We start from the raw sequence: 23,966 nt of genomic DNA on the forward strand, positions 1-23,966 counted from the left end.
CTTTCATGGTGGTGGGTGGAGACATAGCTGAATGTTGCACCTGAGCATCTCTGCCTTTCATGGTGGTGGGTGGAGACATAGGTGAATGTTGCACCTGAGCATCTCTGCCTTTTATGGTGGTGGGCGGAGACACAGCTGAATGTTGCACCTGAGCATCTCTGCCTTTCATGCTGGTGGGTGGAGATGTAGCTGAATGTTGTACCTGAGTACCTTTGCTTTTCATACTGGTGGGTGGAGACGTATCTGGTGAGGTGGTGTCTTCAGTGGCAGGTTTGACTTTGCTTTCATCTTCTTCTTTCTTTGCATCTGTGACACCTGGACTTGGTCCTGACAGGAGATCGATGATATTACTTTTCATAATGGTAGCTATAGAGTTAAGTATTGGATCTTGGATATCATCTTTTTTAATTGATGTGTCTTTAGATAGAGCAAGCTGGTTCTGTTTTAAGGAGCCACTAATCTGCATGGAGGTCTTTTGTGGGAGGAGTTGAACCCTTTGGGAGATATTTTCTGGATCTAGAAGTGAAAAGAAAGTTGAACACCAGTCTCCTGAAAATAGTGGCTGAATCTTGAATGTAGAGATTGCCTTTTGTGCTAATGAAGAAATCATTTCTATAACAATGTTGCCAGTGCCATCCTTCTGAATACCATCAGCTCCAAATTTCCCTATAAACTGATCATAGACAAAATTAGATATCTCATCAATTGTCTCCTTTGCAATTGGTGGGAAAGAAAATATTTCTTCAGCATGTGGTAATACTTTAATTCCACTTTTTCTAAAATCTCGTATGAGAGAGTTTGCAAACTTAATAGCTAAGCTTACAATTTCCGACTCTGGCATATCCTTTTTCCTGGCATCTCCAGTAAGAGTTGAGAAAGAACAAAATTTGTGAGCAAGGTCAACAATTACATCCTCTAAAAATGCAGCTGAAAATAGAGAGGATGGTGCCTTTTCTTTCCCAGATTTAGCAACAACAGAAGAAGCACCACCTTTAGAAGATGAGTCTTCACCATATAAAAATAACTGCAAATGATGATCCATGATTTCTTTAATAATTGAGCCAGCTATTTTACTGAGAAATGAACCTCCCTTTTTGTGTGCATCTTTCTGTACGTCTGCTTGGAATTCAGGTTTCTTCAAAATATTTTTACATACAGAGTCAATGAAATTCTCAGTTGTTTCATATATCATAGTGGCTGTATCCTCTGCAGTGGCAAACCTTATCTCATGTTCAGAAATTTCTTGTATAATTTCATCAGTCAATTTGGAAGCTGCAGCCATGAACTCATCAACATCGTCTGGCCCAGCCTCTGCCTTCTTTAGTTCATTTTCAGTGTCATCTGAAGGAAAGATGTTTTCTAAAAGCTTGTAAATCATGTTTTCTATCAGAGAACAAGGGAGTACTGTAATACATGATGGTAATGCATTGGTATCCTTCAAGATGACATTGAGCACATTTTTGATGATATTTGCAGCTTGAGGTGAAGAATAGCAAGAAGGCATTAATTCTCCTGAAACTAATGACTGCACCTGATAATCATACATTTCTTCCAATAGAAAATGATATATTTTCCCTCCGAAACATGAAGTGTCATTTTCTAGAGCCCTGTGTAGTTGAGTCAGAGATCTACATTCATCAAATAGATTTCCATAAACGGAGTGGACTGTTTTTTGAACCATTTCTTTATATGTCTCTGAAAACCATAGACTCTCATCCAAATGTTCTGCAACTAAAATCTCAGATGTAGTGAACTCAAAAACAATTGATTTTACTAATGTTGTAACAATGTCCATTATTTTTGCTATTGCTGTCTCTGGGGTTTCAGTACTCAAGGAATCCTGTATAAATGTCTGAAGAATTTTGCATAAAAGCTCAGTAATTACTTCTTCCAAAAAGACAGCTGAGTTTACAATGAATGACAACTCTCTTTGCTTAGTGCTTGTTGTTGCTTTCTTCTTGCAGGTTTGAGCCACTGAAGCTGAAAGAATACTTTTATCACCTGATAAGAATGACTCTAGATGATGATTGAAGATTTCCTTTATTATAAAACTTGCAATTTTTGAAACTGGTATGCTACTTAGGCCCTTTTTATCTTTTGTAAGAGACTGGTACAGATTTGAATGGGAAAGATCAGCATAGATGGAATCGACCATCGACTGTATGTCCTTCTCTGAAATCATACTCTGTTTTTCATTTCCATGTTTTACAATACATATTGCATGTTTTGAAATTATTGACATGATTTCATTAATCAGTTTTATGACTGTGTTATTTAAGTCTGATTGAGAAGTGTCATAATGCTCTACACTGGAATCTGATGGATTTATCTGAGACATAATCTGAGTGACTATTTTCTCTAAGTGAACATGTGAGAGCATGGTAGTGTACATTGTTGAAGCCTGTCTTCGGAATCTTGACTTACTAATGTCGTAATGGACTCTATTCACCAAGACATTTTGACTAAGTTTGGAATGTAGGTGTAAAGGAAGATCTGCTACAAGATCTGGTGGAATTTGGAAATAAGAAATTTCAGTCAGAATGATTTTGGTTATCTGAGCAGCCAATGCCTTTGTATCACTTAGAAAATCTTTATCAGGCATGATTTCCATTTCATATTCTTCTAAAACATTGCTGTACACAGTGTCAATAATTTTTTTGAGTATATCTCCTCCTATTGGGGACAAACTCAACTGTTCTTCAGCATTCTCTATAGTAGTAACCTGAGCTTTTGAAAATTCCTCTGTTATCCAGTATATGAGGTTTTCAGCTTTATCAAACAAGACATTTTCTGAGTTTCTTGTTGAGTCCACTTGTACAATGCCAACCACCCTGTGAAATATTTTGCTCACTACTCCAGAGACTACATCTTCCAAAAATGTTGAGGAATAAGCACTACCATAAAATAACTCCTGCCTATCATCATCAAAATATTTGTACGATGAAGTAGATAATTGCTTTCTTTCCACAAATGGCTGAAGATGGTGTTCACAAATATATTTAATAATAAAACCTGCTATTTGATCAATGAAAACATCATTACTTTTTGTGATATTTTCTTCCACTAATTCTGGAGAACCGGAGTTTTCTAAAATATTTGTGAAAACTGCATCAACAAGATGCTGAATATCATTTTCTGAATAAAAGGTCTTGGTTTTCTCTTCATCTTTTGAAAATCTAATTTCATGTTGGGAAATTTTTCTCCTAATATCAGTGATCAGATTGGAAGCAATTTCATTAAAGTTTACTCCTTCTTTATCTTTTGAAGTTGCTTTGTATGAATCAATTTTAGGGGAAGAAGGAAAAAATTTAGATAATAGTACTCTGATCATATCTTCTAAAAATGTATATGGTAGTAATGTATTATACAGAGGTAAGGTCTGGTTTAGCTTACTAGATTTATTGATATCACAAAGAATGTCATAAGCAGTATGATCAGTCATCGAATTAGAACAAGAGGCAGCTGACAAATCACCAGAAAACAGGGGGTGAAGAAGGTAGTCTGAAATAGCGGCTGTGATTAATTTAGTAATATTTTCCACAAAAACTTCACCATTTTCAGATTCATCAATGTCAGGATCTAGTCCATGCTGCTTCAAAACATTCCTATATACTGAGGTGACAAGTTCATCTACAAGATCTGTATTACTAAAGGGAAAGGATGGTTGCTTATCACATAGAATTGGAATCTTAGCTTTGTCTAAATGGTTATTCACTGAACTTACTATTTTTTGAGTCATATTTTCCAGCTCAACATTAGTAATTGGCTTAGGACTAAAAATCTGTGATAAAACTCTGGTGACAACCTCTCCTACAAACTTATCAGGGTAAATGCCTAAAGGTGATGGCTTCTGGGACTTGTGAGACTCTACGACTTCATTGAGAACTTGTTTGACCATGTAAGATACCTCATCTAGTGGAGTTTTGGGGCGAGATAAAGTCTCTCCACACAAAAATGGTTGAAGATGGTTTTCAATAATCTCTTGGATAATAAAACTGGCTATTTGGTCAATCATAATTGGACTTCGACCAACTATATTTTTCTGTATTAAATCAAGAGAATCAGACATTTGCAAAATATTACTGTAAACAGAATCTACCATCTTTTGGAGATTTTTATCTGTATGCAGACACTGATTATCATAGATGGTGAACCAGATTTTATGTTTTGAAATGGCTGACATAACCTTATTTGTTATACAGTTGGACATTTCATTAAAATCTGAACTCGTCAAATACTTTTTTTCTAAAGATGAAGACTTAATAGGCAAGGGAATAAGCTGAGCTAAGAGTCTTCTGATAACATACTCTAAAAATGAGTGTGGTAACATGGTACTATAACCTTTTGAAGACATGGGTTCAGAGTTAAATTTTTTTAAACTATTTTGAAGTTTATACAGTATGATTTCAGCATTGAGAGTATGATATAAATTTGATCTGAGCTTTCCTTTGAAGCAAGATGGAAGCTGATAGTCTATAATCTCTAACAATATGCTATTAGATATTCGTTCAGCTACTGGAGTATTATCATAAGGTAGATTACTACCACAGGTTACCGTAAATTCATATTGTTGTAAAACATCATAAAAAATGGAATCAACAATCTTAGTAATACATCCTTTATGGGCTGATGGAAAATATAATCTCTCTTCAGGATACCTTAGAACAGTAATTTGAGCATTATTTAACTTTTTCACTACATTGTTGATAAGTAATGTATTTATCTCATTAAGCCAGGCTTCAGTGATGTTTAGATTTTTCCTCCACAGCGATGTAGACAAATTAAAAAATAATTCTGAGATTATCTCCTCTAAAAATGTGGCTGAAAAAACTCCACCATTTGCACCTCTTTGACATAGCTTATGAAAGGACACTGTGTTGATTCCCCTTGATTCTTTTCTGTCAGGAAATGACAAAGAGACAGATTTTCCTGCATGTTGTTTGCCAAATCGTGTGTGTGTTTTAAAGCTAGTTGCATTGGTGTTATTCAAGGACTTGGTTAAAAAGTTATTGTCATAGCTCATGAAGTCTACATGGGCTTTAGTGTGTTCTGGTTCAAATAATTCTTGCCTTTTTGCTTTTGGAATAAAAGGCTGTATTTCTCTTGTTCTATAGTTCCTGTATTTGGGTTCAAAAGGAGCTTGCTGTAAACCATGAGATAGCTTGTCCATCAGAGATTTAACCAAGCTGTGGGAAATAACATTAAGAATACAGTCTGATGATAATAAATCTTGATCAATGTCTGCCAGATTTTCCAACAGGTCTGACATGTAATCTCCTTGAAATTGTTCACAGTCCATTGGTGCCTTACGATAATCAAAACCTCCACCTTGAACACTTGGAAGAACTTTGACATGATGCCGTTCTTCTGGTACTTCACGAAAAAGTGAACTATCCTCAAAAAATGCGGTGCCCCCCGTGCACTTTTCTAGAAGTGTTCGAATAAGTTTCTCACACACAATATTGAGAAGAAAAATTGATTTGGGGGAAAGCCCTAGGTTGTTTGTAAGGGTTCTATTACTTTGTCGATTATTTAAGGAGGAAAATGTTCTTGCTAGTTTACCAGAACTCATATCCCCATCAGGGAGCTCATCTGGTAAAAATAAATCTAAAACAATATTGAAGACTTCATTGACGACTTCTTTGGATTCATGAGATCTTAGGCTGCCAACCAGATTGTTTAACCTACGTGCCAGGTAGTTTAATTTATTTTTTTGAGCAAGGTGATCAGTGGGGTGAGGAGATGATTCTAACTCCCTGGGGCCTAACTGATTTTCCATGGTATTGACTTTGTTGAAAATGGGCAAGTTGTTTTTAAGTGTGGGATATGATTTGTTTCTTACATTAATTTCAAAATGATTTAGTCCTAGTACTTTGGACAATACAAAGATCACTCCTTTTAGGAGATCTTGAAAGATATCATCAAAGTCAGAAGAAGTCACTCCTGGGCAGAATATATACTTTGCTTTTATGGAAGCCTGGTGTGTCTTATCAGGATTTATCATGTTTCCATTAGAAAGAACTTCAATAATAACTTTAAAAATCCTTAAAGCAAGATCTCCAATGGAAATAGACCTGGTTTTATACAGTTGAGAGTGAATTAAGATATTTTTGTCAAATACTGCATCATGGATTTCCCATGCTTTCTCTTTGCTGCCTTCTTTGGTGCCATCAGAAATGTTTGAAATTAGGTAACAGATAACTGCTTCAGAGAGATGTACACAAAACTGATAAACTGAAGAATTACTGTAAATGCTTTTTAGAGGCTGCTTTGTATCATCATTTTTCTTTGAGTGTGAAGATACATGAGAAAACTTCTCAGTAGAAACTAAAAAAAAATAGGAAAGAAAAACAGAATCATGCAAGCATTTTTAGTATGGTTTATAGGAAATGTGGAAATATTTTAAAAAAGAAAGAGAAAAAGGATTTTCCCTAAATAGTTCTCAATCGTGAAATCTTGGCATGTACATTGAAAAAGCAAATCTTCCACATGCAAATATCTAAGTCATAGGCTGGTGTCTCTACCTTGATTGTATTATAATAGGCATTAAGAGACCAGATTTTCAAGTTTAATGAAATATCCTGCCATAGCTCCAGTGATGCGATTATTTAAAAATATATTTGGTCAAAATATTTGATGTTGTACTGAATTTTACTTTAAGGTATAAAGATTTTAGTTATACTATCATCTTGAGTAAAAAACAAGTGCATCAACTCCAGATAGACCAAAACAGCAGAGACATGCATAAGTACTTTATACACTTTTTAATTCATGGTGCATGCTCAACCAAAATTCTCTAATATTTTTTTATCTCCCTCTTATCTGCAGGCCTAGAGAAAAAAATCTTCTAGATTCAATGCATAAACAATTAAGTTAGCAACATTTTAATGCACCATCAACATTAAAACTAAAGTTATTTTATCTTTCTAAAGCTATTTTCAGAAAATCAAAATGTACACTCAGATAAGAGATCCTTTAAATATAACTTTTCCTGTTTTCCCTAAGTTATTCTAGTTTAAAAACGAAGTTTTTTTTTCTTGCTTACCTGCAGTTTTGAAGTTCTTCAAATGTGTGATTACAGACGCTGTAACATGTCTTGCAACCAAATGCATTTCATTTGGACCAAGTTCATGATCAGCAAAAGCAATAGTGTTGGTTTCCTCCAAAGTCTCTGTTGTCGTTTTGGGGTTTTTATTTTTCCATTTGTGTAATAAAGAAAAATCCTCTTGGCAGGCTTCAGGACCTCCACTTTCCTCCTCCTGCATGAGGGTCGTTCGGCTACTCCATGTTCTGAGCAAAGTTTTCTCTGTATCTTTTTGTCTTTCACATACGTCAGATGAAGGATTTTGCCTTGACATAAAAAATGGTTTCATGGTCTCTGTGCTTTCATTAGTGTTTGCTTGATGGGGAAAGCCATAACTTGACAGTACTGTGTTTACAATATTTTCTGCAGCTAAACATATTTTGAGTGGGGAAGCAGTTGTCTTAATTTCATTTGGCTCAGCTGATTTGGTGGTCTCATAATGAAAAACCCTTGGATTTTCACCTTTCCCCATTTCTATAAATGATAAGACTTGTTTTAGTGATTCTTCTGTGGAATCATTTACTTTCTTATACAATTTTTGTAACATACTCCCTTCGGGGATAAAGCTGTGAGCTTTTGAAACTTCCTCAACTGGTCCAAAGTTTGGTTTCCTCCAGCCATGGTCTTGTGCTTTGTATCTAGAACATGATGGCATCTCTTTTGAACTGGACCTCTCTGTGGGCTCTGAGTTTTTATTTGTGTTTTCTATACAGGAACTGATGTGTGAAGATGAATTAGATGCAATGCTATGCTTTTCTCTCGTATCATCCTCTGAAGTAAGCCCCACGCCAGATATACTCCTTTGTGGACTATGACTCCTCCCAGTACTCTCACTCGTGTTTAAAAGAGGCATTTTCACAGGAGGTGCAAATTCAACCGGATTAACAATGTAAACATTCTCAGTTCCATTGAACCAATTTTTAGTAGGAAGGTTTTTGATCAAAGACTCACCGAAATGGGAGCATTGGTCTATCAGTGTACCAATGATCTCACTTGCAGCAATATTCTCTTTCAATATGCTAACTGGAGATGGTTCCATTTGGCTTATTTCTTTGTCTAGTTTATTCTTGATTATTCCAAGCATGCCACTGACAGTAGTGACAGAATATGTTAGTAATTCTGAATGGAATAAATGGACCTGTAAGAGTGTATTCTGTACATTTTCTTTGGATATAATAGTGCTTGACTTGGACTCATCATCAAACTTTCTAAACGGTAATTTTGGCAGCATCTTTTTGCTTAATTGTCTTTGTTGCACTTGAAAGAGATTGTCTATTGGCATTTTCACTATTTCAGAAAACTCATATTTAGAGATATGCTTAAACTTTAAGTCCACAAATGACTCTAACATGTTTAAGACTCTTTCTACGATCTCATGCACAATTTGGTTGCTAGAGCTCGTAAACACGTGGTCCTTCATCTTCATGTTGCAGGTCTGTATGCCACTAAGGATGTGCTTGGTTGGAAAACCCGGCTTGCTTTTCGCAGCAACATGTTCTTTCCTACTTGTGAGAACTCCGTTACTGTCCTGAGTAGGCATCTGAGACAAGAAGCACAATTGTAATTTTTCAAAGAGCATTTCGACAATTTCCCGTCCAAACATATTGATCTGCGCTTTTGTGTCCTCAGCTCTAGTAGAGACACCTTTAAAGTGGTCGTAGAATCTGTTTTCACACTCTTCAAGAGGTGGCAAATTTAAAAGTGAAAGTGAATATTCTAAATCTTTGGCTTTAATTGAAATTTCAGTTAAAATGTTTTCAGCTATGGTTAAAAGTTTAGACTTTTCAGTTTCTGTATCACTTGTTTCTGTTTGCCATTTGTCAAACATTTTTTTCAATATACCTTCTTTAGGAAAAATCTGTTCTAACTGCGAGGAAACATTTTCTAAGTAAAAACATGGTTGCTCCGTAGGGTAACCTGCACCCAGATTCTGCTTGGATAGGCGATGATCACTCAGATTTGAAATGTTAATTGGAGAAGCCAAGTTCTGATTGTTTGTAACATACAGCTCTTGTAACACTGCATTAACAATTTTACTCGCTTCAAGGATTTGACTAGATTGCAAGACTTTAGTGTTAAACATGGCTCTGTGTTGTGCTGCTTTCTCAAGTCCGCTCATAATTACTTCTAAAATGTCAGTTATTATATTCGTGGCATATACTCTTAATTCTGCAACTGGTAATTTTGTTTTCAGTGTGGTTTTGGCATCTTCTGCTTGTGAAGTCTGCGGCAGCCCAAGGGCGGTTTTGGATCTGTTCTCTCTTGGAGTCTTTTCTCCAGTAGATAACTTGCTCTTGCTTTTGGTCTTAGTAGCACTAATACCAAGATGTGGTTTTGTTTTAAATTTAGAGAGAGAGGTGATTTTTGATCTCATTTTTAAACTTGTTTTACATCCTGGCCTCGGGCTGTTCTTTGGGCTGAGTTTAGAATTATGTAGTCTAAGAAGGTACAAGTCATCATAACTACCTTCAGGTGGATATCCCTCCTCTAGATGTAGGGAGACAAAATTTGATAACTTATCAAGAACTATTTGAACTAAATATTTTCCAATTTGCAATGGTGAGTATGGTAAAAAGGTGTTTTCTAACACAAGAGCGTTTAAATTGTCAGCATAAGGATGCATCTGTGGTACCCCTAGTCTTAAGGGACTACTTCTTTTTCTTGCTGGCTTAGTTTCTCTAAAGCCTGGCGATTTTTCTGATGAACTATCACTGCTGTCATGCATTTCTCCCTCTCTCCTGCTTTTATTTTTTTTGTACAAGGATGTTACAACCACAGAGTGCATCTCTCCCAAAACATTTTCAAGTATATCACTTGATACATTGTTAATATGTGACTGAAAGAATTTCTTCTGTGTTGTGGCTGCTGTTTTACTTTTAGACTTAGACACTATATATGGAATTTCATTATATGGGGCTATGTGACCTATGATTTCCATTATCCTCTGACTCAGCTTCTTCAAAACCTCTTCCACTGTCTTGAGAATTTCAGTTTTTTCTCTTGGTTTTGATTCTCCTTTTCTCATAAATATTTCTTCCAAAACATCTCTCTGGCTTTCCTTTTCCACTGTTATTATTTGGTTTTCTTCTAAGGAGTTATTTGTAAACTGTGGTGATGCAGTAGCTTTTTCCTTATCTTTGTACCCCAGCAAAGCTTCATTTGATATGGTTAGCTGTGAACAGCTAGAGTTCTCTGGTGAGGATAAAAAAATTTCCTTTACAGATTCTTTATTGTGCAAAATCTTTAAGATACTATTAACAATTTCACTCACAATCATATTCTTTTGAAATAAAACGTGGTTTGAATATGTTTGTACACTATGTATTTCTAATTCTAAATCATTTTTGATAAGCTTCAGAATAGTACTGGCAATGAAGGCAGCATAGCCCTTAAGACTAGTTTGTGATAAATGGATTGTAGTTCTAAAATTTTCTCTGCAGCTGGCAAGAATGGGTTCTGCAAGGTCTTGGCTAGAGACTGTTTTAGTTGTTGATAATTTTAGGACATTCACATCAGACTCAGCTTGGCCTGGTTCATGAAAAACGCAGTTGTCATCTTTACCATTTTCAAATTGTGGGCTAACAAATGCATTTCCTTTAGACTGAAAGGCAAGAGTCATTAGTGAGTTTATTCTCTCTATGGCAAAAGACTGTAACCGATTGAAAATAGTTTCAGTAATGTAGTTTACGTTTTCCTCACATGGGTCAGGCGCAGGTTCCTTGGTGTCTTCTTTGCCATTTACAGGCATCTGATAAATATCAGGATAACCTAAATTCTTATCTTTTGAATGTAAAAAATGCCCTGGTTTTCCTTCCGTTCTTTGTGTTATAGAAAGAGGCTGTTGGCACTGTGGTTTTGGAAAAATATCATAGATGGTCAGTCTTGTAGAAGCTGAGTCCTTTGCATTTATGGCAAGCATGACCAAACTTGTAAGGTTATGAAGCACAATATCCACTATATCTTTGGACACCAAAATGACATCTGCTTTAGGAACTGAGACTTTAGGTATAATATTTGTACCAATAACTACTGGCTCAAAATTTGCTTCTGAGTGTTTTGCAGGTATGTCAAATTTCAGGGTAGGTGTGGCAAATGAGAGATTATTCTGATACACAATGTTTTCGTAAATATCACATAAGATGCCTTCAATGGTATCTTGAATTTGAAACTCAAGTATTTTTCGATATTCTGTTTTATTGACTAGCCTTTCAAAAATGCCAACTTGTTGATCTGAATAATTCTCTTTGTCAGAACTGTTTTTGTCAGACTTGCTTTTGCATGACACAATATCAAGCACTGTGTTAACAACCTGACTTGCAATATTCTCAGAAACCACAATGTTATTTGTCAAGAGAGGACTTTCTTGTTCTTTATCTAACTCATGTTTGATACCTTGTAAAATTTTCCTAGCTACTTCTTTTGCATAAATATTTAATTTGGACAAAGACATTTGACACCATGAGTCCACCTGTTCTGGATTACTATGATTCACTGAACAACAGGGAAGTTGATTATCAGAATATGAATCTTTGCCTGATAATGCTTGGCTTAATGATCCCTCTTCCTGATGTACTGGCAAAGTCACTGGAACTGTGAAGTTGACTTGAGGACAAAAGAGTGATTCTACTTTGGAAGCAGCAAAAGTTTCTAAATTTTCTAATATTGCCTGCACAATATCTTCAACTACATTTATTTTGGTCTGCTTGTCAACATTCCAGCTGGACTGAAGATCATGTGCATTTCTATTTAACCCACTGACAGGGGCATTTCCTCCATAGGTATGCTCACGGAAAGAAACATTGGCTGAAAAGATGATGGTTTTGCATCTGTTTTCACTTACATGTTTTTCTGTCATGGCAGCTGAATAAAGCTTGTGAAATACTGTCCTAACAACATCATTTACCACTACACTTACATCTGTGTCAGATACTAAAGGGCCCATGATTTGATCCGTAAAATGTGCAGATGTTTGAGTAGAGGATGCAGGAGCATTGTGAGGCATTCCACTAAAATGAGTGCGTGAGAGTGAAACCACATTTAATTGATTGATTAGAGCACTTTGAAAAATTTCATTCAGAATATTTCTTATAATGGGGACAATTGGAGATCTGTGTGGCTCTTTAAGTTTCACTTCAATTTTGCTTAAGGTTCTTTCTAGAACCATCTGGTCAGTAGAAAGGGTTCTAGTTTCCTCACTGAAAGATGTTGTATCTCTAATAAGTTCTTTATTTTGTGTGTCATCATCTAGAAATGAGTCTGATTCTGCTCCTCCAGGAAGAAAATTTCCATAAGTTGGTCGGTATCCATAATTTTCATTGCCTTGGTTCTCAGATTCAGGGTCAGCAAAAATATCTGAAGATACAACATCTAAAATTAAATCAACAATGTTTGTAAGCATTTGTGTCTCTTCTGGTGATCTCTTTTTATCTATCTTACAATCAGATGGGTTTATATTTAATTCTGTTTGAATGGCTTTCAAAATACCATTTGATACCTTCTTTGCATGACTGTATAAAGTGGATTGCAATGATTTATCATGAGAATCTGCAGGAGAACTGTTGCTTTCAGATTCCCAATCCGCTGTATGCTCTTTATTTTCATCACTAAGAATACCATTTTCTATACTTCCACTTGCAAAATGTTCCAGTTTAGCAAAAACCACGTTGAGAATATCTGAAGCAATACTTTTCAGTTTTTGGGGGCACATTTCTTCTGGGATCTCTGCTTTGGAACACATTGGAAGATCACTTTTTGCTTTGCTTTTGGTCACCTCATTATTATCCTTCATAATTTTGGAAATTATGTTAGAGATTATGTTGGTGCATTTGGCCATTTCCTCCATGGTTGAAGCAAATGATAGGTTGTCTATGTCAAGTGATTCGGAGACAGTTTTCAATTCAGGAGTTTTGATGCTGGTATCTACGTCAACATCACATAATTTTGCAAGGACGTATTCCAGAATTGCTTTGGAAATGATCTGAGTGTTAGACAGTGTTGGAGGGTCTTTATCTAAGGTTTCCATGTTTTGATGACTGCAAGATGGCTGAGAATCAGGGTGATCACTTGTGAGTTTGGTTAACATTTCATGCAGTGTATCCCCAATTTGATCTAACACCTCCAATTTGGAACTGTCCTTGAAATCCTTTTCATCAGCAAAACTGTGCTGAAGGCAAGGTTTAGCCAACAATTGGCGAAAAGAATTTTTATCCTGTTTATTTGACAAAATATTTTGTTTATGAACATTGCCAGACCCACATATATTTGTAGATGCTGCCTTATCTGTACAGGTTGAAGTACTTTTTTTATCTTCATTTGTACTTGATATCATTTCACAAATACATGTCAATAATGGACTTTCCATAATGTCATCATTGACACTGGTGACATGGGACTCTACAACTTTATTGGAATCAGTGAACAACCCTTTGTTTTTATGGTACTTGGGGCGGTCTGTCTCTTTAAGATTTGGGTTTACCTTGTTGATTTCTAGTTCACTTTGTATAGCATGCAAAACGATGTTGACTATTTTCATTGTGTAAGTACTAAGTTGAGAATGTAATGATTTTTCTACCAGTGAAGATTTGTTGCCTATTTGCAATTTTGGACAAACAAATAGCTTCAGCCTTTTAAAAATTGTATTAATGATCTTATCAGTAATATCATTTACACGCTTAGGCTCACATTTTCCAGATCTTAACTGGGAAGTCTTTTCATGTTCCATGTTGAGAGAAGATAAATATTTCATTTTCTTTTCACTGTCAAACCATACTTTAAATGGCATTTTACTTGATGTTTCTTTGGATGTATGGACAGTATCCAAAGGATCTATACAAGTGTGATGAACTGACGTAAAGGCATTTTTAATGGTATTAGGAATGTACGTTGAGGCCCTATGAAGTATATTTATCACAGAATCTGTTATTTCATGTGCAAATGCACAAATTTCTGACCCAGAGAACATCTGTTCCATCCATTCTTGATCTGATAGTCCTTGAGATTTCTCAGAGGAAAAAGCAGAAGCTTCTTTGCCAGTTTGGCTTCCCAAATAACTAGATGAATCAGAAGACATATCCTTGAGCATTTCCGTTAAAATATGTTTAACTATGTTTTCTGAAGCCTTTTGTATTTGGTACTTTTGATCTTGGCTGAAAATGGAAGTCTCATTATTCAAGCAGTGCTTTGTCTTCACAATGTCTTCACTACTAAGAGACAACTCCAACTTTAATCCCCAGTCACGAGATTCAACTTTGTTTTGAAAAGTAGATTTTGTTGGCCATTTATTACTTCTTTTGGTTTCATAAAAAGTATCTCTCTTTTTAGGCCAATGGTCGTGAATCTGCTCTTGTGATTTTGCTTTCTCATCATTGAAAGATGAATCAAGCACACTTTGCACAAAGTTATCTATTTCCTCATCCTCATCTTCAGAATAAAGAACCATTCCAGGAACATTAACAGGTGGAAATGGTCGTTTAGATTTAAGACTATTAAATGATCTAGTGCCAGCGAGTCTATACTTTTCTTCAGTGTCAGAAAGATTTCTTACTCTAGGTCGTCTATGTTTTTTAGCACCTGCTTTTACTGGCTGCTGGTGAAGCTGAGTTAAGACATCATCCAGCAGCTGAAGAAGTACTACTGTTTCTTCAGATGCAATAAGTCTCTCATTATTGAGTTCAGTTTGGACATAGCCTAGTATAGTGCTGATTGCTTCTTCTACGTAACCAACCAGAGAGGACTGTGAAAAAATATTTGATATTAAGTTTTGTATCTCTTCTTTCAGAACCCTATTAGCAGAATCAGATGCAGGGCTAACTTTCTTTTGGTCAGTTTGTTGATGGATTTTATATACTGGCTCTGTCTTAGTTTGTTGGAAATGTTTAGTTATATCTTCTGGAGGAACTTCATTTTTCTTATAAGATGCAAGAATCATCAATTTTTCCAAAATGGAATGTACCATATCATCGGCAACATCACACATTGGCTCCAAAGTATAACTCAATGTATCTTCTGAAGGTTTTGTTTCTACAGATGAAAAATATTCACCACTAGTTGATAAACTGGGTTTAATATCAACTGACAAGTCTTCTTGTGAAAAAATCTGTACACATTTTTTCTCAACAGCAGACTCCAGCTTCTCAAGCATGTTTTCCACAATCTCTGAAGCTACTGAGCATATATCAACATTGGAGAGCAACTCTTCTCTTTCAGCTTCAGTCTGATCGACAAAAACTTCAGCAGTCACAGAAGAGAGAGAAGGAATGGCCTGGCTTAAGTCAGACATTATTTCTTGAAAAATACTCTCTAAAATAAGTTGTGTTTCTCCTTTCAAGTGACATTTAAAGTTTACAAAGACATTCTTTAAGTTTTTAATCTGATCCATGGCTTTTGCTTTTTTATCATATAGAAACGGAATCTCTAAACTCTCTGTTTCTGTAGTAGCGTCTTTGGATTTTTTAGTGGATGTTTCTAATGATGTTAAGAGGTGGCTATCTGATTTACTACTTCCTATCTTAGGAAATGGATAGTCCAAGCTGGTTTTGTTGTAACTGATTTGTGAAGATATAGATTGTCCTTTTTTTTGATATGTTTGTCCAATAACTGTTCTTTCCACATGTGCAGAAGGAGGTTTCAAAGGTGTAGGTGGTTTCTTCACTGGCATGTCACTGGCAAATGTACACGGATCAGCTTGAAATGTTTTAGCTGTGTAGCTTCTGTATGTAAAGCCTTCACTACACGTACTACAGAAGCTTGAACTATCTGAAGAAAGGTCGGAATCATCAGACACTGGGTATGTATTACTCTGTACTCTTTCTTCATATTTTGTGATAGCTGGATATAATATACTGGTTACTGTAGCTACAACCCAGGTCATTATGTTTTGGATTATGCTATTTAATTCTTCAGAAGTTACCTAGAAAGAAGATAACCATATAAGAAAGTCAAACAAATATTTACTCTGAATTTGGGAGATAGGGAGTTTCATTCAAATTTTGATATTAAACAATTTATAAGTTGAATACTAGCATGATTCATAAGAAAATGACAAATTTTTTTCAGAATTTCAGACTGTTTTAAACTAGTTTGTTTCATACTAGAAAAAATAATTTGTGTATAAAATTTTATTTTATTTATATGACTTAAGGAGCTATATAAAATGATTCCCAACACATTATCTTCAAATCAAAGTTAGCAAATTGCTATCTAGACCTATCTCATGACATATTTTTGGAACAAATATACACTGTGGCATTCATTACTCTGTTACATTTTTGAAAACAGTTAAAATATTTCTAAGTAGTCATATAAACAAAAGCATTTTGGATTTTTAGAAGTACTTTTCTAGCTTATATATGAGGATAAAAATCAACTTTATATCCATTTCATGCCACAACATTAAGTACACAATCTCTTTTCATCTTTATTTTTTTTTCTGTTTCATGTCTCAGCTCATAGGTGACTAAGTATCTATGCATGAGATCGTAGGTAGAAGGTTCTTTCTATAAGAATTGCTGTAGACAAATACAGGCATCTCAACGCAATCTCTACAGACTTCATCAGTAATATCTGGAATGCTATGTTGGTCAGTAATATCCCATGATAGATGAGGTTTTGTTACCTCATGCTGCTCATTAAGGCTGGTCTCTGAATGATTTACCACTCTACACCCAAGAGGCTTTCCTAAAGTGTTAAGAGTATCTTCTGAAAATAACCTTGTACTAATAGACTCTTAAAATTACTTAAAATTAAACTTCTATTACAATAAAAGGCAAAAGGTAATAACAATAAATATTAGTAGATGATTATTAGTATGTGATTCACATTTTTCTAGAATCGCACACAGTAATTAATATAATGTCTTATTGGTTCACTTTATAATACATACTTTATCTTTCAAGCAATGTTGTAGATTTTGTTGCCTGTAAAATCAGGAAAATAGTTATGATTGAGTTAAGTCAGGACAAATAATTTATGAAGATAATTTCAACATTCCTATTGTCTATTCAGTGTCTTTTTTATGAGAATTCTTCTATATAAATACAAAACTTTATTTTGTTTTGTTCAATGTTCTTATTTGATATTTTGCTAAGTTGTGGGCCTGTATCCTAAAACCTGGGCTTCAATTATTCAGAAGAGTGGAATCAGCAAACCTAGCACATGCATAAACAATACCTGACACTGGTAGTTGGAACTCTGGTATACCTTAGCTTTTTATTCCATGAAGGATCAAGATGATTAGTCTCTTTGATTTGCTAATAGAGACTATTGAATAGTAAGGTTGTTTTGATCATAGCTCTTTGGTAATCTTTTATCTGCTTTTTAGGATCATATAGTTGCATCATCTTTTTGCTACTTCTCATAGTAGAAAAAACCATTCAATAACTACTGGTTAGATTGATGAGTTTCTAGCTACATTCAATGCTAAATTCAATCATCTTTGTGTAATGATGTGATGAACCCACTTTTTTCATGTGTTGCAATTAAATTTACTTCCATTTTTATAAAGTCAAGTTGCTACTCCTTTTAATTTCCTTAAGCCTATACATTCTAAACATTTTTCTCTAAATCTGAAACTAAATTGTGAAAGCAAATGGTGTCTAAATATTGCAACTTATTTGTGAGAAAAAAAAAAACTTCAATCGATGAAACTTAGAAATGGGTTTGGAAGCCTGGCATAGAGTCTGGGCTTTCAGCTATGTAGGAAGTTGAGGTAGCAAGATTGAGTTCATGAGTTTCCAGGCCACTGGGATTATGGCAAGAGAAAAGAGAGAAGGAAAAGGGGAGATGAGAAAGAGGGAATGTGGCTTGAAGAGAGAGGAAAGAAAAAGGAGACAGAGGGAGAAGGGGTAAAAATCTATAGACTACAATTTCTTCTCAGATGTGGTTTGTTAAATTAACTCAATGTTCCACACTTTCCTTGTTTTATTTATTTACTATTTTACATTTTCTAAACTTAACTTTTGGACATTTTTTTGGCTTAAGGCATAGAAAAGAGTCCCATAGCTCCCTTACTAGCAGTGTGCCAAAGGTCAAAACAGGGAGCAATGACCTATGAAATCACTAAATCCCCAGCATCCACAGAAACAATTGTTTTTAAGGCAAGCTATAAAATCAATAATAATGTACGATTAAAAACTTTCAAAATTTGACCTTTTTTCATAAAAGAAATGGACACTGGCAAAAGCAGTCAGAACTACACTTCTGCAATTCAGAAAAATATTTGGAGGCTTGTAGTGTCTCAAACATTTATTTTTAGAAAGATGTGAATATAACATGGGGAGTTTTAAATTAGCCTATACTGATTCCTTAAAAAGAATTCATCATAATCACAGTGAACTAACTCTGTGAATCTTATTATTTGCCTAACATCTGTCACTAGTCCTTAAACACAGTGTGTTCTCAATAGATGCTTGATAAATAGGTTTCAAGGATATGCCTACCTATATCAAATCACAAATGAATAATACTATTGAATGGTTTTTGGGTTATGGTTTTATCCGTGTATTGCTGACAAAATAATTAACTATATACTAATTTGATCCTAATGTTATTGATCCAAACTATTTGAGTTTTACTTAATAAACAATAAAATTCTAACTATAGTATATGTCAAAGGATTTCAAACTTATAACCTTATGATTGCACATTACAACTCTACTCCCACTGCTAATACAGCTTATCTTCGTGCTCTAGCATGGATTTTCATTTCTACCTTAGCAATGTTTTGCATTCACACTTTTAAAAAGGACAAATAAAGTATTTGAGGAGGGGCAAGGTCCTTGACAACGGAACAAACATGGGTCTCCATGGTAAAGTCTTTCATGATACATAGTTAAATCAGCAGTCAGGAGAGACAGTAAAGGGCTTTGCAATGTAATCGTCCTTTAACATGTATTTATTCCATAATGCAAGTGATCATTATCTGCACATGACAGGCATTTTTCCTCCTCATTTTATCCCATTTGGATGAGATTCATTCATTCTGGCTATAGTACAGTGCTTTGTATTCTATGAGCCTTCACTAAATTGTACATATTGATACCCATCGACCTCATTGAAAGTCTTAATCAACAAAACGTAGTCTGAATATGAAAATAATTTGGCACCAGGGATCTTTTTCTCTTATATAGCCATTTATATAGAAATATAGCTTTGCAAAGAATGTAGTTTAGTTTGAACTTCATTTGATTTGTTTTTAAGATTTTAGTACTGGGTTGCTAAGAAGACAGTCCTGTGTATACAAAGCTTGCTGTGCATAAGACCTGGATTCAGATCCTGAGCACATACATAAAACTGGATCATGTTCAGAGAGTTAGTCTGCCTCATAAAAATAAAATATCAAAGCAAAGACAACCAGTGATGTTAACTTCTGTCTGACCACACACACAAACATACACACAAACAAAACACACACACACACACACATACACACACACACACACACACCACCTCCACATAAATATATTTTAAAAGATAATGGTCCTAAAACAATGCCTTCTTCACAAGTTGAAAAAGAGCTAAAATAGCTGTTCTCTAATATTTGTTTGATAAATGAAAAGCTTTGCTAATAAACATCTCTTCTCTAAAAATTTCAACTTACACTTTAGTATTATTCTGAACAACACTGCAAATACTTTTAAGAAGCAGAAAGATGACCAAGTCATCAAAATGAGATGGTGAAAAATATTGATAAATTACATTTTATCAACCTTTAGAAGCCCATAATCTCAAAATTCATATGTAAATATTTCAAAGAGAAATATTAAGAAGTCCTCTGAAATTATGTGAAGCCACTTGGAAAGAAGGAACAAAGACTTTGGGTACAGAGAGCAAAGAACTGGGTAGACTGAGGGAGGACATCATACACTTTGTCTACAATTTGAGCTTAGTTCTGGAAGTTCTCAACAATAAAGTTTCACTAAGTCTAAGGCAAACTCTAAAAGGGGAAGCTTTTATGTAGTCATGTACTTAAGAAATTATTAAAATAGGAATTCATAATTCTACACTAATAATTTAGATACTTACATAGTTGAGTAAACAGGAGAAGAAAAGATACCGGGCGGTGGAGCACCACCCTGTGATCCTAAGCATCATGAAAAGAAAAATGTAAGTTATATTCATCCTCAGTAATGTTTAAAATGCCAATACCACTTTCAAATACCTGTGGTCATTTGTAACTGAGTAGTTTATATGCATTTAAGAACATTTCACAGCAATTTCCAAAGTCCTTAGTGTAGAATTTAATATAGAGTAAAATCCCAGCTCTTATTTACCCCTGTAATGCCTTGTGAAGTCTAGTCTTTGTACGTATTCTATGGCCTATAGACATAGAATACAACTTAATATCCAACTGTAATGGTCTCTCGATGCCTTTAGACTATTACTGTGGCCATTTCCTTTTGAGACATTGTACTTACATTTCTCATATCATAAGGTTTTGCTGAGCTTGGTTAAAACCTCTGAAACCATTCCATGAAACTTATCTAAATAAATACATAACCTTCCTTAGCGTTTCCATAACACTCGACAATGCTCATATTAAAGACTTTATAGGAGCTGGAGAGAGGACTCCTTAGGTAATGCACGTGCTGCTCTTATAGAGAGTCCAAGTTCAGTTGCCAGAAGCCATGTAGAGCAGCTTACAAAGATGTATAACTCCTTCCCTAAATGATCTGATACTTACCTTTATATTCTTTAGGCACATGCTCTTGTGTACATGCACACAGACACACACACAAATATGGTTTTTAAAATAAAACAGATGTATTGAATACAAAAATCTGAAAGTTCAGTAGATTCTTATAATCACAAGTTTACTACTAAGTTCTATATTTTTCAGTGTGTGTGTGTGTGTGTGTGTGTGTGTGTGTGTGTATTTGGATTTGGAGAAGGAACTGAGATTAACAATGCATAGAGAAAAGTCATGCATAGTGGCATTTGTTTATAAACTTTGTGCTAGGGAGATAGACTAAGATGGATTCCCCAAACTTTCTGGTGAGACTGCTTAGCCTATTTCTTGCCTTCCAGACCACTGAGAATCTCTGATTAAAAAGAAAACTATATATGTTGTCCAAGGTATGATAAGCAAAAGTAGTTCCTTTGGCTTTAACATGAGACCTACACAGAAACTTGGATTTGTATACATATGATCACATACTCTCACATGCATGTGTACCTGCATATATGTAAACATGCATACTGTCATACATGCACATCTACCCCCAACAAACATATAGGCAACACAAAAGAGTGTTCAAGTAAAATAATCATCACAGACAATCACATTGGTTCATAGAAAGTAAGGAATTACCGAGCCAATTCCTCCAGCTCAATATGTGGAAAATTTAGACAACCATTGGTCTCATTAAAAGATTTGTTTGAGGGGCCTCTGAAGATCAAGTCAATGGATCTGAAGGTCTTTCTTATAATATAGCATAGAATTTGCACGTAACCTAGCTATGCCTTCTGCACATATCATTCTCCAGATAATTTATAAATTACTAAAAGATAAATAGTAACACTAATAATGTGTAAATAGTTGCTGTTCTCTATTGTTTACAGAATAGTAACATGATAAAAGTACACATGCATCCAGCATTGACATACATAGTGTACAACTGCTAACTATATGGGTTTGCAAATGCAAGATATACTGTTATAGATACTTTGGTGTACATTGAAAAGTGGATCTTAGGGTGAAGGTAGGACAACAAAAATTTAATGACATTCTTAGGAAAATATAAAGGTAAAGGTACAGGCCATTTGAAACCATACTCACAAATTTGAAGGCCATTATATTAAATGAAATAAGTCAAAAGTGTGGACAGGAAACTGTCATATGTTCTCTTACATGTGAAATATGGATTGTCAAAATCATAAAAAGAGAATATACTGGAATGGAAGAAAAAGGATATGGAGATATATTGGTCACAGTTTTGTATTTTAGAAAATAAATATTACAGATCTAATATGTACTGTGTCTATTGTTAACAGTCCTTTGCTATGTACTTGTTAGGGAGAGTTGATCTTCAGTGTTCTAACCAGGCACATATGCAAACATGCACACACAACTGTAACTGTGAAGTGAAGAATATGTCATATGGTTTGTGTGTTTGTCAAGACTATTTCCTCCATTACAGAGTAAAAGCTCTGAGTATGTGTCACGGCTAATTTTATCTTCTATATTCAGTACTTTGTACAAGACCTAGCAGAAATCATTGCACTGATACATGAGTTGGCAAAGATTTTGGAATGAGCATACTAAGTAGCAAGTGAAGGAATGTATACTGGCTGCACGGTTTATCACTGATGTTTACCTGGGTCACCAGCATAGCTTGATTTCTTGCTTGGTCTTTCATTCCAATTACTTTGCATCTCCTTCTACAAAAGTAACAAGAGAGATTTCTCCACATTTTTACCATCAACTACTATCTGCATGTTTAAATTTCAGAACTGTAATGTTAAATTTCTCACAAACCTCCGTTTATAAGAAATATTTGTTCTGTACTTATGTTATTATTTACACAATTAAAATGAATGTTCATCAAAAATGTCGACAATAACATTTACACATCTGATGATTTTCCAGCTTTGATGCTCAGCCTCTACTTGTATGCATGTATAATACAGTAACACACAATTTAATGAATTTACACACAATTGGAATTGGCATCAGGAGTGAAAACTGAAGTTTAGATGGTTAGGAGAAAGGTTCTGTGTTCCTGCTATGCTACCTCTTTCCTACAAATAGAGCATTTGATGGTAACCAAAAATTAACTACACAAAGAATGCAAAGAAGTCAAATGATGTAATTAGAGGTAGTGCAGAATATTATTGAAAAAAATTAGTTCAGTGTCACTGAAAAAGAGAAGGCATGCAACCTCCACAAGTGACTGTGATTTTCCATTCTTTCCTGGCCACTAAATCTGCTGCAAAAAATCATGACAACAGGTGCCTTCATTTTTCAATAGTTGAAATGGAAATGCAGACAATGAGAAAATGCCTGACAATATTCGTTTTTTCACAGTATGCTGGAGAACAATTAAATTTCTTGTCATAAATTTGGTATCTGTGAACATCTGCTAATGCTTTGGGATTAATATGCAGAGTGAATAGAATATGCAATAGTCAGAGAGGCCAATAATACAGTTTACATATACTATTTTTGTATGCTGAGGTAGATTGTTTCCTTGTACTTTACAGAATAGTTATCTAGGTATAATACAGTGGTGTTTTCATTGTGGAATCTGGAATATTGCAATAATCAACATACACAGTATATTATCATGTCAATTTTCATTCCCAGTCCCACGAACAAAATTGATACATGCCTTTCTGTCTCTTGTTCATCATAATGCTTGAAATGTATGAAACAAAGACCTGTGCTGCAATGTTTTTAAAGACCATTTTAACAAGTCTTCATCATTTCTTTAATTTTAAAGGCTTTAAAATATGGTAAACAATCTGACTATTCCAGCAGTTAAAATTTTGTGATTGTGAGCATATTTAACAGGGCTATTGACATATAATAATAAACTATGAACAAACACAGTTAACAAATATATATTTATAATAAATTGTATCACAGATATAACATCATGGTTATCATAATACATTTTAGATGTTCTGCATTATTTTATATCAATTGTTATGCATTCTAAGTCACATAAAATGTTATTTTCTACTTAATATGAAGAATACATTTGGAGACAATCTACTAAATTGTTAGTGTACTGAAAACCGATAAAAATGTAAACTCCTAGCATAGTGAATCAGTTAATATCAATGCTAATATTAGAGTTAATGGTATTGATTTTATTCCTAAGATAACATGCTGACTATTTATAAATAGTATATATTTTATATGCAATGACTATACTGATTGATC

The 23,966-nt window shown here is 34.6% G+C and overlaps 1 protein-coding gene across 1 annotated transcript in view; it reads right to left on the reverse strand.

Moving 5' to 3' along the window:
• Positions 1-23,966, reverse strand: part of Fsip2 (fibrous sheath interacting protein 2) — a 64,036-nt gene that overhangs the window by 18,585 nt on the left and 21,485 nt on the right. The window contains exons 13-17 of the mRNA XM_028763031.1: positions 22,396-22,459; positions 20,105-20,162; positions 16,965-16,998; positions 7,046-15,992; positions 203-6,327 (exon numbers count right to left, since the gene is read on the reverse strand). Coding sequence (XP_028618864.1) covers positions 203-6,327; positions 7,046-15,992; positions 16,965-16,998; positions 20,105-20,162; positions 22,396-22,459 — 15,228 coding nt within the window. The remainder of the gene's footprint in view (positions 1-202; positions 6,328-7,045; positions 15,993-16,964; positions 16,999-20,104; positions 20,163-22,395; positions 22,460-23,966) is intronic.

This window comes from Grammomys surdaster, unplaced genomic scaffold (assembly GCF_004785775.1).
Source record: "Grammomys surdaster isolate TR1022 unplaced genomic scaffold, NIH_TR_1.0 136, whole genome shotgun sequence".
Classification (NCBI taxonomy): Eukaryota; Metazoa; Chordata; class Mammalia; order Rodentia; family Muridae; genus Grammomys; species Grammomys surdaster.